General features: G+C 43.5%; 3 gene segments (V, D, J or C); all 3 read right to left on the bottom strand.

The window, feature by feature from the left end:
- Positions 1-252: 252 nt before the first annotated feature.
- Positions 253-809, bottom strand: LOC124396965. The segment is given in 2 exon segments: positions 253-646; positions 737-809. Coding segments are annotated over 2 exon segments (351 nt in total).
- Positions 810-2,196: 1,387 nt separating this feature from the next.
- On the bottom strand, positions 2,197-2,711 carry LOC124396594. The segment is given in 2 exon segments: positions 2,197-2,576; positions 2,666-2,711. Coding segments are annotated over 2 exon segments (426 nt in total).
- Positions 2,712-13,724: 11,013 nt separating this feature from the next.
- LOC124396345 lies at positions 13,725-14,367 on the bottom strand. The segment is given in 2 exon segments: positions 13,725-14,143; positions 14,254-14,367. Coding segments are annotated over 2 exon segments (351 nt in total).
- Between the last annotated feature and the right edge of the window lie 2,446 nt (positions 14,368-16,813).

The following is a 16,813-nucleotide window of genomic DNA, read 5'->3' as shown; positions in this document are numbered from 1 at the left end:
ATTTCTGCTCAAACTGTCAGAAAGCGTCTCATGGAAGCTCATCTGCATGCTTGTCTTCTTCAGGCATATGTGTGTTCAGGTTCAAATATCCATTGCACAAATTAAAGTTGAACTTCCACAGGCCACAATCAACCTGATCAACTCTATGCAGAGATGTGTTGTTTAAAATGGTACCAGATACTGACTGGGTTTCAGTATTCGCTGATCACTCAGAACTTTTCTGTTCATGGAGAAACACTGTTAACAAAAACCAACTGCTAAAAAGTTGTATTTCTGGTTTTGCTGCTGAACAGTTTTCTGTACAGGATGTTTTTGTACAGGGATGTTGGTGATGTGTATCACTGTAAGTCTCGAGCGCAGTAATACACAGCTGTGTCTTCAGTCTGCTTGTTCTGTCCTCGAATTGTTATTGTGTTAGTAGACGTGTCTCTGGAGATGCTGAACTTATTTTTCAATCTGTCACTGTAAATTGTGCTCCCACTAGTATGAATGATTCCAATCCACTCGAGAGTTTTTCCTGCAGGTTGTCGAATCCAATGTGTGTTATAGCTCGTAACTGAATATGAAACCTTGCAGTTGATGGAGAGACTCTGGCCTGGCTGGACTGTCATGGAAGCAGGCTGAGTCAGTTCCTTACCATGCACATCTGTGGAGGAAAACAGATGGTGATATCTCACACAATATTCACTACACATTTATTGTTCTTGTAAATGAATAAATTGGATAAAACACTGACAGGAAGCAGCTGCCAGCAGGAGCAGTAGAGATGTAGAGAACATGGTGTGTGATGTTTGTACTGGGGTCTTCTCTGTTCTCAAAAGTTTATCAAAGTTCATCCAACACATCACATAAATAGACTGATGTCCCGCCCTGGAATTTGGATTTGCATATCTGCTGATGATGGGAGGAGAACGTATTTGAAACATATTTAAATTATGAAGAGGAGATTTGACTTATGGAGGATCAAATCTTTTCTATGATAGAAACCTCTTTAACAACTTTTTTTCATTTATACACCAATAACTGTTGTTTTCTCAGTTATGATTGGGCAGAAAGTGTTGATTATTTTTTTTTAGAGGAGCAGCTCTTGCAGTAGCCCTGATTATAATGTTCATATCTTCATGACTCGTCACATAAAAATGTGTTTGTTGGTATGGTGAGGTCCACCAGTGTGAGAACTTGGTATTAGTCAGAGTTAAAGTAGTAAGTGAATTTTCAGAAGGTCTTCAGAATGGAAGTCATTTTGGATTCATAGTAACATAAAAAGCTGCAACCTCATGAGCGATAAAAAGGAACGAGGCTGGTGATGTATCAGCTGTTGATACTGCTATAACACAAGTGATTAAAGGAACTAATGCTTTGTGAAAGAGATAGAAAACTTCTTCAAAATGATTTGAAAGAGAAACATTTTTACAGGACTGTTCACTGTAGATTCAGCTGCAGAGTAAAAAAATCTGAGTTTGTTTATTAATAACTGTACAAACAGAGTTTATATGAAGCTAAGATGAGAGTTTCTAAAAGGATTTAAATGTATTTTGTGCCCTTTTCAATTTTGTCTTATCTTTGTTTCTTTTTTCCACTTTTTTCTTTTCAGTTCCTTTTCTCACTTTTTATCATTCATAGCTTCCTTTTCTTTCACTTTTCTCTAACCTCAGGCAGAATCCTTCAAAGGTGTAAAATAAAAGCAGAGTCCAAAACAGGTCTTAAGTATCGTAAACAGCAGGTGCAGCCAATCCAGGATGAGCCTGAGGGATTCTGGGTAGCCCTACTGGCTGCTGGATCTTCTAAAGTGACTATAACAGAAAAAGTAGATATGCTTCCATGTTATAGAGAAAACACTTACTGTATTTTCTCATGTCATTATCTGCTATTTGAGTAGGCATTTACTAGCAGGTCTGAATATTTCTGCTACTTTTATTACAGTGCCTTTATTAGCAGACGCTGCGGACTAGAGGAATGAACATTTCAACACTGCACAATCCAGAAGAAATGGGATACAAGGTTCTTGCTGTAAATAAATAAACTAAAATAAACACTTCTCAGATGAAGCAGCAACACACATCAAGAAATAATGAATTCCAAATCCTGTGTCTAAAAGATTATTTCAGTTGAACAGCGAAAAAAAAAAAAAAAATATTAGACCTGAAAATATATATTTTTAAACAGATTTAGATCAATAATAGTCATGTCTCGTGATCATTCTGTTATAATGTACACTGTATGATAAATTTTTGTACAGGGATGTTGTTGATGTGTATCACTGTGTGGTTCACGAGCGCAGTAATACACAGCTGTGTCTTCAGTCTGCATGTTCTGTCCTGTTAATGTTACTGTGCTGCTGGACATGTCTCTGGTAACCTGAAACCTGCTTTTCAGTTTCTCACTGTAGAAAGTTCTACCATCACCACATATCTGTCTGACCCACTGCAGAGTTTTTCCTGCAGGTTGTCGTATCCAGTGTTTACAGTAGCTGCTATCAGTTACTGAATATCCAGATACTTTACAGGTCAGAGTCAGTGACTGACCAGGGGTTAATACAGTGGATCTGGTCTGGATCAGCTCAACACAGAGACCACCTGTTAAAGAAAAGTAATTTTTATGTTATAAAAGCAAAAAGCTGTAAATAACAAAAACTGTATTATATGTTAAATGTAGAAACACTTACAGTGTACGGCTGCCAGCAGCAGCAGCAGTAGTGATGTAGAGATCATGGTATGTGTTGAAGCAGAATCAGTAAAAGCTTTTGGTCTGTGTTGCTTAAATATATAACAGGGAAGGACATTTGCATAAAGACACTCCTTATCTTAGGTGATATTTGATAGGAATGTTTTCTCATATAGACAAATCCATCTGTCTATTGTCTAATCTGCCATTGTACATATGCAGTAATCAGACAGTTTATATTTCACATGTGTGTTTTTCAGTTTTTCCATCATTCCTGTTTGATGTTATGTTTCAGCAAATCAGAAGATTGAGGCAGGTTTGAAGTGAGAAGGTTATGGACGTAAATGTGTGTTCAGGTGAATAGGAAAACACTAGATTATAACCACATTAAATAAGGCATAAAATAGCAGGGGGCGCTGTTTCAGAAAAAAATAAGCAGTGAAAGGGTGGTGGGATGAGGCAAAGTACCAATTAAAAATCTATGAGTTACAGCTTCATTCAATAATAAATTTTATGTAGTGTATGTATTCAATTATCACGTAGAAATGTGACTGTAAGAGTCGGTTCTATTGTTCTATCAGTGTCAGTGTTTTCAGAAGCTTTAACTGATTTCTTTATTGGTTATAGAGTCTAGAGGATTTAAATGAATTTAATCATTGGCTTTTTAAATCGTTTAAAATATTCTGGTTTTATTTGGAGATCTAGAAATGGTTGTATTATTGTTCACTGGCTATTCATCATATACTTGATATAAAAAAAGAATAAAAAAGGATCAAATATTTTCAATTACAGAAACCTCTTTATCAACTTTTCTCATTTATACATTTATAGCAGCTGGAATTGTACATATAAAGAAACTCACAACAAGGATTAGATACTAAATATTCTCCAAATATTTTGAATCATTTTTGAGTTTAGATTTTCATAAAGATGCAGCAGAAGACAGACTGCATTTTATGATCAAACAGTGTTGATTAATCAGCCTGGTTTCATGACATACTGATATAATAGATCTGTAACATCTTCGTTTTAAACAATGTCTTTGCTTTTACTTCATTTTGCTTTCAGGTTTGTTTTCACTTTAATCACCAGCCAGAGATAATAAAAATAATTAGAGCGCAGTAATACACAGCATATTTAATATTTGATATTAAATAATAAACATTAGCATATTTAAATCATGAGGAGGAGATTTGACTTATGGAGGATCAACTCTTTTCTATAATAGAAACCTCTTTAACAACGTTTTTAATTTATACACCAATAACCTTTGTTTTCTCAATTCTGATTGGGCAGAAATGCATGACTTCACATAAACAGATTAAAAATGTATTTGTTGGTATAGTGAGGTCTACCAGCTTGAGGACTTGGTATTAGTCACAGTAAAAGTGGTAAGTAAATTTACAGAAGCTCTTCAGAATGGAAGTCATTCCGGATTCATAGTAACATAAAAAGCTGCAGCCTCATGAGCGATAAAAAAGAAAGAGGCTGTTGATGCGTCAGATGTTAATACTGCTATAAAACAAGTGATTAAAGGAACTAATGCTTTGTGAAAGAGATAGAAATTGTCTTCAAAATGATTTGATAAAGAAAATTTTTACTGGAAGGTTCACTGTAGATTCAGCTACAGAGTAAACAAATCAGAGTTTGTTTATTAATAACTGTACAAGCAAAGTTTATATAAAAATAAGATGAAAATTTATGAAAGGATTTAAATGTATTTTTGAGCACTTTTCAAATTTGTCTCATATATTTGTTTAAGTTTCTTTTTTATTTTGTCTTTCCAGTTCTTTTTCTCACTTCATAGCATTCATATCTTCCTTGTCCTTCACTTTTCCTCTAACTTCAGGCAGAACCTTGAGGTGCAAAAGAAGAGCAGAGGCAAAAAATACAGGTCTTAGGTATCCTAAATGCAGGCGCAGCCAATCCAGGATAATGAGCATAAAGGATTCTGGGTAATAGACACACACCATGATCTCTACATCACTACTGCTGCTGCTGCTGCTGCTGTCGCCCTCTGCTGACTGCTGGAGCTTTTAAAGTGACTATAACTGAAAAATAGATATGCTTCCATGTTATAAAGGGGTTTATGTACAGCTGTGCAACTTCATGTGTCAATGTCTGTCTCGAGCGCAGTAATACACTGCAGTGTCTTCTGTCCTCACTTTGTTCATTTGCAGATACACTTACATCTTACTGTTCTCTCTGGAGATGGTAAAGCAGCTGTTAACTGCATTGGAGTATTGCTTGCTAGCACTATCATACTGGATATTTGTAACCCATTATAGCCTTTTTTCAGGTGCCTGTCTGCCATCCAGTAGCTACTAAAGTAAAATCCAGAAGCTGTGCAGGTCAGTTTATGGAACTGATCAGGTTTGATGATCACTAAATCAGACTCAATCAGAATCTGAAATACAACAATACACAAATTACAAAAATTACACAAAGTCTGAGAAAAAATATGAACGAATCATGTAAGGTTTATGAAATAAATAATAATACTAACATTGAATGAACATTAAAGTAAAGTAGCGTCTCTAGTTTACGACCGTAACCCTAGTTCCCAGAGCGAACGAGCCGTTGTGTCGAAACACTATGGAAACACCCCTGTGTGACCGCGCTCTGAACCATGTGTGTAATCTAACCAATAGGCATTTGGAACGTGACATCATCAGCGGGAGACGTCACGTAAACAGGAAGCTACAAATGGCTGCGAGATGGACAAGACGCTAAGCGCCGCAGGGATGCGCCGCAGGCATGCAGGGAGAGTGGCACAGAGACACAGCGTCTCGTTCCCTCGGGGAATTAGGGTTACGGTTGTAACCTAGAGACGTTCCCCAGCTGCGTCGAAACCCTTTGGCAACTAGTGTCCAATCACGCCACACTAACCAGACCCTAGAGAGTGAGGGCCTCGGCACCAGCACGTAGGACAGAGGAGCCCGGGGTGGCTCTGAGGTCAAGGTCATAGAACCTCACAAAGGTCAGCAGGGTGGACCAACCCGCAGTGTCACAGATGTCCTGGAGCGACACTCCAATAGACCAGGCCGTAGAGGCCGCTACACTCCGAGTGGAGTGAGCTCGAACCCCGAGCTGTGCGGGGATGCCAGAGTACTTGTGAGCCGACACAATCGCATCCACTACCCATCTGCTCAAAGTCTGCTTATTGGCCAGGAAACCTTTTCTGTTAGGGCCATAGCAGACAAGCAGCTGCTCCGACTTCCTCCACGGACTCGTCCTGCGGAGGTAAGTGTCCAGTGCTCGCTCCTGTTTGGGGGCTGTAAATGGAGGAGGGCAGAATGCCTGTAACACGACAGGACATGAGGGAGCTGAAGGCACCTTAGGTATGTACCCAGGTTTCGGATAGAGAAACTCTCTGGCCATGCCAGGGGAAAACTTCAGGCGAGACGGGGCCACGGACAGAGCCTGCAGATCCCCGATCCTCTTCAGTGAGGAAATCGCCAAGTGAAGGGTGGTCTTAATAGACAGAAACCTAAGGGCCACATCGGTTAAAGTCTCAAAGGGGGGCTCAGATAGAGCCGCCAGCACAACTGCCAGATCCCAGACAGGCACTCTGGGTCACATTAGAGTCTTCAGCCTCCACAACTCTGGGCAGGGTTCCGCCCGCCTGTGAGAGGAGATCCCTCCTGGGAGGAATTTCCCACGGTGGGCCCTCGAGTAGAGACCCCAGATTCGCAAACCATGGTTTGCCCGGCCATGGAGGCGCTACCAGGAGGAGACAAACTCTATCCCGGCGAACTCTCTCTAGAACTCCAGGGAGCAGTGCGATCGGAGGAAAGGCGTATAGGCGTAGCCTCGGCCACGACTGTACCATGGCATCCAGCCCTAACAGGGCTGGGTGAGAGAGAGAGAACCAGAGGGGACAGTGCAAGGTCTCCTGGGTTGCAAAAAGATCCACCTGGGCTCTGTAGAACCTCTGCCATATGAGCTCCACCACCTCGGTGTAGAGACGCTATTTTCCAGGCCTCGGCCCCTGCCTCAACAGGGCGTCTGCTCTGACATTCAACCGTCCCGGGATGTTAATTGCCCTCAAAGATAGGAGCCTGTCCCGAGACCACAAGAGGACCGCTCGCGCTAGCTTGTACAAGGGGCGAGATCGGAGACCCCCTTGGTGGTTGATGTAAGAGAGTAGTATTATAGTAGAATTGTCCATGCTGACCAATACATGGCGATCTTTCAGGTCCGTGAGGAAGTGCTTTAACCCCAAAAACACTGCCATCATCTCCAGGCAATTTAAGTGCTACGAGAGACGTGGGCCGCTCCACAGACCCTGGGCGGAGTGGCTATTCATGACTGCTCACCACCTGTGAGGGGAGCGTTCGTCGTTAGTGTCAGGCGACGACACAGATTCCCCAACACTGAGCCACGGGACAGAAACGTTCGGTCTTTCCAGACATCCAAGGCTTGAAGAGCATGCCGCAAGACCTTGATAGTGCAATGCGGGTCTCCCCTGAGGGAGAATCCCCTGCCCCGGAGCCACCACTGGAGGGGCCTCATGTGCAGGAGCCTGAACAGAACTATGCTGGACGCTGTCGCCATTAGACCCAGCAGCCTCTGGAACTGCTTTGCAGTGAGTGGCTGGCCTTCCCACACTCCCCTGACGGTGGTGAGAATGACCTCGAGCCGAGCAGGCGACAACCGTGCCTGCATCCTGGTCGCGTCCCACACTACGCCCAAAAAGGTGGTCCTCTGTGCTGGAGAAAGCACGCTTTTGCCGGCGTTTAGCCGAAACCCAAGCACCTTCATGCAGGTGAGGACGACGATCTCGATGCTGAATCGCCTGGTGCTTTAAATGAGCCAGGATCAACCAATCATCGATGTAATTCAAAATGCAGATGCCCTGGAGCCGCAACAGGGTCAGTGTTGCATCGACGCATTTTGTGAATGTGCGAGGCGAGAGTGCCAGGCCGAACGGGAGGACCCGATATTGGTATGCTATGCCCCCGAAAGCAAACCTCAGGAACCTCCTGTGTGCAGGAAGGATGGAGATGTGAAAGTATGCGTCTTTCAGATCTACAGTGACGAACCAGTCCCCGGACCTGATCTGAGTGTACGACCCACTTGAGGGTGAGCATTCTGAACCTGAGCCTCCTAAAAGAGTGGTTTAAGGAGTGAAGATCTAGAATGGGACGCAACCCACCATCCTTCTTCGGAATGACGAAGTACGAGCTGTAGAAGCCTGACTCTTGAACCGAGGGGGGAACCACTTCGATCGCCCCTTTCCCCAGGAGTGTGCACACTTCTTGTTCCAGGACCAGAGCCTGCTCGGGTCCCACCAGGGTGGGACACATCCCGTTTAAAAGGGAAGGAGAGGGCGCGAACTGAATCGCGTAACCGCCCTCTATAGTCCACAGGACCCACCGGGAGACTTCTGGCAGCCCCTCCCAGGCTGCCAGAAAGTTCCTCAGGGGAACCATCCCCTCGGGGCTGGCCTCTGACCCACTCAGAGTAGCTGGGGTGGGGCCCTGCAGCTGATGACACCTCATGAGAGGCGGCGGGTCTTCCCCATCCGTACCGAGACTTTGGGCGGAAGTGACAGGAGACGCCCACTGGAGGGAGGCCATGCTCTGAAGCACATCCTGTGGCAGATGTTTCTGGGCTTCGCGGTGCCTGGAAGGACCAGGCTGGGACTGCTGCCGACCAGCCCCACGAGATCGGCGAGGGGGGTACTGCTGAAACGCAGCCGACTGCTTTTTAGACTCTTTTTTAGACTTTTTAAACCTGTTCACAACCGCCATCACAGCGTCACTAAACAGTCCAGGAGGAGCCATCAGTGCGTTCAAGAGCACAGCTCGATCCTTGTCTGGGAGGTCAGACATGGTGAGCCACAGATGCCTCTCTGTGGCCACCAGGGCCGCCATAGACTGACCGCGCCGTGTGTTTCGTGGCCCAAAGGGTTAAGTCGGCAGCGCGATGCAACTCCTTAATTTTAGCGGCCCCGGAGCTAAGTCCCGTATCCAAATCACATAGCCGGTCAGCCTGGTATGCCTGTAACACACCAATGGTGTGGAGACAACCCGCAGCCTTTCCTACCAAAGCTGATGTAGCACGTAGCGGCTTAGTAGAGAACACAGAAGCCTTCAGTGATGACGCTACGCTAGAAGAGAGATAGCTGGGTAGCGTCTCTTTAACACGCGGCATCGCCCCGTAGCCGCATGCCTTAGCCCCAACCACATTTGCATAGAGTGAGGAGTGGTGAGAAGAAGTACGCACTAAGTACGGGGTTTCCCAGGATCTGGACACCTCGGTGTGCAGCTCGGGAAAAAACGGCAGGCTCCGGCACCGAGGAAGTGACACAGGATGCAGAAAACGCTCATCCAGCTTACTGGCTTAGCTACGGCCCGCGTCACGACCTCAAAGAGTTCCTCATACAGCACAGGCTGTGAGGAATCCACGGGCTCGCTAGCATCCATCAGCTCTCCTTCCTCCGAAGGAGAGGCATGTAATCCTCGCACCGGGAGAAGAAGCAGCTATCGGGTCTGCTTCTCCGAGAGAGCAGGAGCTCGATTCAGCAGACGAAGCTGAAGTCAAGTCAAGAGTCAAGAAGCTTTTATTGTCATTTCAACCATATATAGCTGATGCAGTATACAGTGAAATGAGACAACGTTTCTCCTGAACCCAGGTGCTACATAAAACAACATAAAACAACAGTCACAGAACAGAAGAACACAGGGCCAGGAACTAAGATCCTCGCCACATAAAGTGCATGTGTGCAACTGGTGCAAACAGTGCAAAAGACAACACAAGACAGTGCAAAAGACAACACAAGACAGTGCAGAACAATACAAAATACACAAAATATAAAAATAAAAGCAGCAGTAGCTCCGCCAGTGAAACTTGTCGTGACAGGATAAGGTGCACAGTAGCAGAAATGTAAACAAATATAAACAGAATTTTGCAATCCTATAATGTAAAAAATATGGTAGCAGCAATCAAGATAAAGTGAACAGTGACCAATGGATTCACAGAATAATGTGCAAATAGAGCAAGTCCCGGAGATCAGCAACAAACGGCATGTAAACATTATGCTATAATGAGAGGTGTGAATGGTGCTGAGACCTGGGTGTGTGAAGTGTATGTGTGTTGAGTCCGGTTGTGCAGATCAGTCACTCAGTTGTGTGTAAGTGTGTGTGTGTGTGTGTGTGTGTGTGTGTGAGAGAGAGTTCAGTCCAGATGTTTGTTCAGGAGCCTGACGGCTTATGGGAAAAAACTGTTACACAGTCTTGTTGTGGCGGCCCGAATGCTTCGCAACCGTTTTCCTGATGGTATGAGGGTGAAGTATGTGTGTGATGGGTGTGTGTGGTCGTCCACAATGCTGTTTGCTTTATGGATGCAGTGTGTGGTGTAAATGTCCATGATAGAGGGAGAGACTCAATGATCTTCTCAGCTGTCCTCACTATCCTCTGTAGGGTCTTGAGATCCGAGACGGTGCAATTCCCAAACCAGGCAGTGATGCAGCTGCTCACGATGCTCTCGATGGTCCCTCTATAGAACATGGTCAGGATGGGGGAGGAGATGGGCTTTCCTCAGCCTTCTCAGGAAGTAGAGACGCTGCTGGGCTTTCTTGGTGATGGAGCTGGTGTTAAGTGACCAGGTGAGGTTATCCGCCAGATGAACACCAAGGAATTTGGTGCTCTTGACGATCTCCACTGAAGATACATCGATGATCAGTGGAGAATGGTCACTCTGTGCTCTTCTGAAGTCAACAACCATCTCTTTGGTTTTGTCCACGTTCAGAGACAGGTTGTTGGCTCCACACCAGGCTGTTAGCCGTTGCACCTCCTCTCTGTATGCTGACTCGTCGTTCTTGCTGATTAGACCCACCACGGTCGTGTCATCAGCAAACTTGATGATATGATTCGAGCTGTGCATTGGAGCACAGTCGTGAGTCAGCAGAGTGAACAGCAGTGGACTGAGCACACAGCCCTGAGGGGCCCCAGTGCTCAGTGTGGTGGTGCTGGAGATGCTGTTCCCAATCCGGACTGACTGAGGTCTCTCGGTCAGGAAGTCCAGGATCCAGTTGCAGAGAGAGGTGTTCAGGCCCAGTAGGCTCAGCTTCTCGATCAGGTGCTGGGGAATGATTGTGTTGAATGCTGAACTGAAGTCTATGAACAGCATCCTTACATAAGAGTCCTTGTTATCCAGATGGGTGAGGGCCAGATGGAGGGTTGTGGAGATGGCATCGTCCGTGGAGCGGTTTGGACGATACGCAAACTGCATGGGGTCCAGTGCGGTGGGAGCTGGGTCTTTATGTGCCTCATGACAAGCCTCTCAAGCACTTCATCATGATGGGTGTGAGTGCAACGGGACGATAGTCATTGAGGCAGGACACAGAAGACTTCTTCGGCACAGGAATGATGGTCGTCATCTTGAGGCACGAAGGAACAGTGGCGCTGCTCAGGAGATGTTGAAGATGTCAGTGAAGACATCTGCTAGTTGTTCTGCACATTCCTGAGCACTCTGCCAGGAATGTTGTCTGGTCCAGCAGACTTCCGTGGGTTAACTCTGCATAGAGTTTTCCTCACTTCAGCTGTGGTTAGACAGAGCACCTGGTCACTGGGAGGAGGGATCGTCTTCCTCGCCACCACGTTGTTCTGCCCTCGAACCGGGCGTAGAAGTCGTTCAGCGCATCTGGAAGGGAGGCATCACGGTCACAATGATGTGGTCTTGTAATTCGTGATCGCCTGGATGCCCTGCCACATGCGCCGGGTGTCTCCGCTGTCCTGGAAGTGGCCATGGATTCTCTTGGCGTGTCGCGCCGCCTCTCTGATAGCACGGGACAGTTTGGCCCTTGCTGTTTTAAAACCGTCTTGTCCCCTGCTCTGAAGGCAGAGTCTCTTGTTTTAGCAGCGCACGAACCTTGGCGGTCATCCATGGCTTCTGGTTGGAACGTATAGTGATGGTCCTGGAGGTAGTCACGTCGTCAATGCACTTGCCGATGTAACTGGTCACTGTTGATGTGTACTCCTCCAAGTTGATGAAATCGCCATTGGTTGCAGCTTCCCTGAACATGTCCCAGTCAGTGCATTCAAAACAGTCCTGGAGAGCAGACATGGATCCTGCTGGCCAGGTTCTCACTTGTTTTTGAGCTGGTCTTAAACGCCTGCTGAGTGGTCTGTATGCTGGGATCAGCATAACAGAGATGTGGTCTGAGTACCCGAGGTGGGGGCGGGGCTTGCCCGGTATGCGCCCGGATGTTTGTGTAAACAACATCCAGCGTGTTTTCTCCTCTGGTTGCAAAGTCCACATTCTGATAGAATTTGGGAAGCACAGTCCTGAGATTTGCATGATTAAAATCTCCGGCGAGTATAAACAGTCCGTCAGGGTGTGTGTTTTGAAGTTCGCTAATGGTCCCGTAGAGCACGCTGAGCGCTTCCTTAGCATTAGCGCTAGGTGGTATGTACACTCCGAACACAATAGCGGTGGTGAATTCCCGGGGTAAATAAAAAGGTCTACATCTCACAACAATAAACTCCAGCAGCGATGAGCAGTAGGTAGAAACAAGCACAGAGTTCTTACAACATTCCGTGTTGATGTAAACACACAGACAGGTCGTCATTTATGGTGTTGTTTGGGTTGTTTCTGAGTTCTTTCAATGTTTTTGGTTGTACACAGGGACACCGGTTGCTCCGATGCCCATGTGTTGTGTAGGGCGGGCTACAGAATAACGTTAGCACCATTTTGGGTCCGGAGCGGCCGCTGCGAGCTACTGCCGCGCCGCCATCTTGGAACCAAGAAGCGGATTCATCCGACTCCAACCCCGCTGCTAAATCGGCCTGCGAGCCCCACGAGCCCCGGCGCCGCTGTGCCTCAGCGAGAGCGGGACCGGAGCCGCGAGGGAGAGAGCTCTTTTTAAAGAGTGATCTCAGGGAGCGGGCGTCAGCCATGCGGCTACAATGCAACAATCGACTCACTCAAGAGCCGATTGTGCATACTCCACTCCCAGGCAAACACACCGATCATGCGTATCCTTACCGGGAATTAAAACGCGGACATGGATGAACACACTTGCGGTAATTCTGTCTGCCAGCCATCACTCGATCAGAAAAACACAGCAAAACAGCGCTTACCTAAACGAGCAGAAGCTAGCGTCTTGTCTATCTCGCAGTCCATGTAGCTTCCTGTTTATGCGTTGTCATCCGCTGATGACGTCACGTTCCAAATGCCTATTGGTCAGATTACACACGTGGTTCAGAGCGCGGACATGCAGGGGCGTTCCCATAGCGTTTCGACGCAGCTCGAGATCCTGAAAGGGAACTCAAAACTCTGCCTAGTCCCATCTCAAAGGAGGAAACAATTCCTTTTGCTGGAAATGAACACAAACTGTTAATATTTTCTAACTGAATGTTTCAGCATAAATGGTTTAAAGGCAGGATTTGGTTTGCATGACACGCCCACTTTCTTTATTAGTTAGACAGAGTCTAGAGAACTTAAATAAATTTGATCATTGGCTTGGAAAAATCCTTTATAAAATATTCTAGTTTTATTTAGAGATCAAGAAATGGCTTTATTATTGTTCACTGGCTATTTATCAAATACTTGATATAAAAATAAAACCAGGATCAAAACCTTTTTACCAACTTTTCTCATTTAAACATCAATAACAGATGGAACTGAACATATAAAGAAACTCAAAACAAGGATTAGATACTAAATATACTCTAATATTTTACATTATTTTTGATTTGCAGGACAGAGTTTAGATTTTCATAAAGACGCAACAGAAGTAAAGACATACTGCATTTCCTACCAACATAAAAACATGTCCACATTCACTAAAAATCAGATCTACTACTATTTACTTGCTAATTCATCAAGCAGTGTTTATTATTCAGCCTGGTTTCATGACACACTGATATAATAAATCAGTAAAATCTTAGTTTTAAACAATGTCTTTGCTTTTACTTCATTTTTCTTTCAGGTTTGTCTTCAGCCTTTAAGCACCAGCCAGAGATAATAAAAATAAACAAAAAGAGCATTTTACACAGGAATTTTGAGCATTTTGACTGTTAATAAAGGAAGAGAAAATAAATAAAACCACATTTGTTTATAATAAATCTCTCTGGGGTTCAGTTTCCTGCTGAGGGAATATTTACAGCTCATGAGGAAGTGCTTGTGGAAGTTTTTGTACAGCTCTGCAGTCTGTTGTATCAGTGTGAGTCTCGTGCACAGTAATAAACAGCCGTGTCTTCAGCTTTCAGACTCTTCACTTCTAGATACAGCATGTTTTTATTGGTGTCTTTAGTGATGGAGAACTGGCCCTGCAGAGACTGAGCAAATGCTGTACTAGTGCCAGTATAAATAACTCCAATCCACTCCAGTCCTCGTCCTGGTTTCTGACGGATCCAGTGCATGTAGTAGCTGCTCATTGAGAATCCAGAGACAGTACAGGACACAGTGACTGACTCTCCAGGTCTCTTCACCACAGAAGCAGAGGAGGTCAGGGACTGTCCATAAGAATCTGAAAGAGAAGGGAAGAACATGATTATGTTGTTATAATGTTTATAAACACAGAATGGCTCATTAAATTTAATCCTAGTAATCATCACATTATAAAAGTCTAAAACTTACATGAAATGAGTCCAAATAAAATCCAATGTCCTAAAATCATCCTTCTCTGAGTTGTGCTTTAATCAGATTTAAAGTGGATGGGAGTGATATCTATCACAGAGCTCACTGGAAACTAGAAGAGCCAAGAACATGCTTTTTATAGTCGACTCTATTTGAATAGGGAGTGTCCATGACCACTATGGATGTATTAAATCCACAACCACAGGCTGCTCAGTGTAGAAATGAGTGTTCCAAGTAAAACTCTTTAAGATATTCAGATATTTTTAATAATATAAAATTCACAAAGAAATTTTATTACAAAAAGTTTCAAGTTAATTACAAACATTTAAGATAATAACAGTTTTAGTTAAGCAGGATGTCAGAGAAGGTGGATTTACTTTATTTATTTGTTTAAAATAAAAATAATAAATCACCTCACTTATGTACTGTGTAATCAGAGAGTAATGATGCTGGATGCATTCATAGATAAATTTACAGAGAGAAACAGATTGTGATGGTAAGAAAACGGTGCGCAATGAGAAGAAAAAAATATTTCTCCATTTCACCAAACAGATTAAAACTAAAGTAACGAGCCTGTTTTGAAATCGAAAAAAGTAGAAAGCATAGATATTTGTTTAACAAATGTAATGAGTAAAAGAAAAGAAAAGAGTGAAAAATTCCCACAGACTGCCCTCTAGAGGTCCAACAATGTTAAAATGTTTTTGCCCTCACTAAAAACTTTACTAGCAGAAGTAATCAGATATGGACTGTAAATATTCATGATGCTCCTGCACTGCAGATATATTATTGCATTTAAATTAAGGAGAATGTTGGAAGTTAGCACTTGTGCAGTACTGTATGTTCTTGGATATACTAAACACATTTTATCTAGATTAACATGATGAGCACTGTTCACTCAGAATTTTGTCCATTGTTCATGAAGAAACATGACACAACACACACCATACTGGTTAATTTTTTTATTTCTGGTTTTGCTGTTGAACAGTTTTCTGTACAGAATGTTTTTTTACAGGGATGTTGGTGAAGTGTCTCACTGTGAGTCTCGAGCGCAGTAATACACAGCTGTGTCTTCAATCTGCATGTTCTGTCCTTGAATTGATATTGTGTTAGTAGACGTGTCTCTGGAGATGCTGAACTTTTTTTTCAGTTTGTCACTGTAATATGGGCTCCCACTGTTACTGATGTACCCAATCCACTCCAGAGTTTTTCCCGCAGGTTGTCTGATCAATTAGATCCAAAAGTCATAACAAAATTCTATTAACTGTATATGTCTAATGTGGAAGCCCTGACAGTGTACGACTGGCAGTAGCAGCAGCAGAAGGGATGTAGAGATCATGGTGGGTGTTGAAGCAAAATAAGTTATTATCTTGGTCTTTATTGCTTAAATATATAACAGGAAAGGACATTTGGATCAATACACTTCTTATCTTAGCGGACAATTTATGTAATTCTACATAAAGTATTTTTTTAATTTTGTTATGTTGCAGCCTGATACTGCTTTCAGACTGATTTGTTTACCCTATAATAACAAATTGAAAACCAGAATTCTAGAAATGTTTATAATTTTCTTTATTTAAAAAAACTAAACCATCACAAGTTTTCAGACTCTTTGCACCGGCACTTAAAATAGGTTCAGGTTCCTCCCATTTTTTCTTGATTACTGTTGAGATGTTTCTACACATTGTTTGGAGTCCATCTGTGGAAATGTTTTTAATTACAGTGCCCTGGGGACAACTCTGTGAATGTCCTAGAAAGGCCCAGCCAGGACTCAAACCCTATTGAACATCTCTGGAGAGACTAGCAATTTTCAAGTTTACTTCTATAGCGCTTTTCACAATGGACATTGTCTCAAAGCAGCTTCACAGAACTTAAGGATTAAAGGAAATTATGTGTATTTATCCCTGATGAGCAGCCTGAGGCGACTGTGGCACGGAAAAACTCTCTTAAATGTTATGAGGAAGAAACCTTGAGAGGAACCAGACTCAGAATGGAAACCTATCCTTATTTGGGTGATATCAAGATTTGATTATAAATCATAAAACAGTAAAAAACTGTAAAATAATGTAGAGTTAAATAAGAGTGAGAACCACTATGAGCACCAGAGTGTGAGAATATGAGTAATGTCCTTTCCACAGTCTTATACAGTCAGTTGACGTTATGGAAAGAGGAGCTACTTAGCATCTCATAAAATAGTTCAACATTTGAGATCATCATAGATCCAACACCAACTCCTTCAATGTCCAAACTCTACTGATAGTGACTGTTAACTAAAAGTCCACATCCATCCTGACCCAGTTTGAGAACAAGAAAAGCAATGTTTACCCCTGATTGTGTATGTATTAAAAAATAAATTATTAAAAGCCACCAATGATTCTTTAAATGTGACTATTTGTTTTCCTCTATGGGACAGTAAGGATAAGACTTAGTATCAGTGATCAATGTTTCATATAAAGACTTAATATAAACTGATTAGTAAACGTGTCTGTGGATGAAACACGGTGCACATATTACAGCTTTAAAGACCTCTTAAACACTACAGTATATTTGCTATGCTGTAGCA

This window comes from Silurus meridionalis, chromosome 14 (assembly GCF_014805685.1).
Source record: "Silurus meridionalis isolate SWU-2019-XX chromosome 14, ASM1480568v1, whole genome shotgun sequence".
Lineage (NCBI taxonomy): Eukaryota > Metazoa > Chordata > Actinopteri > Siluriformes > Siluridae > Silurus > Silurus meridionalis.
Note: the sequence above shows the minus strand (reverse complement) of the source record. Positions and strands in the feature narration are given on the sequence as shown.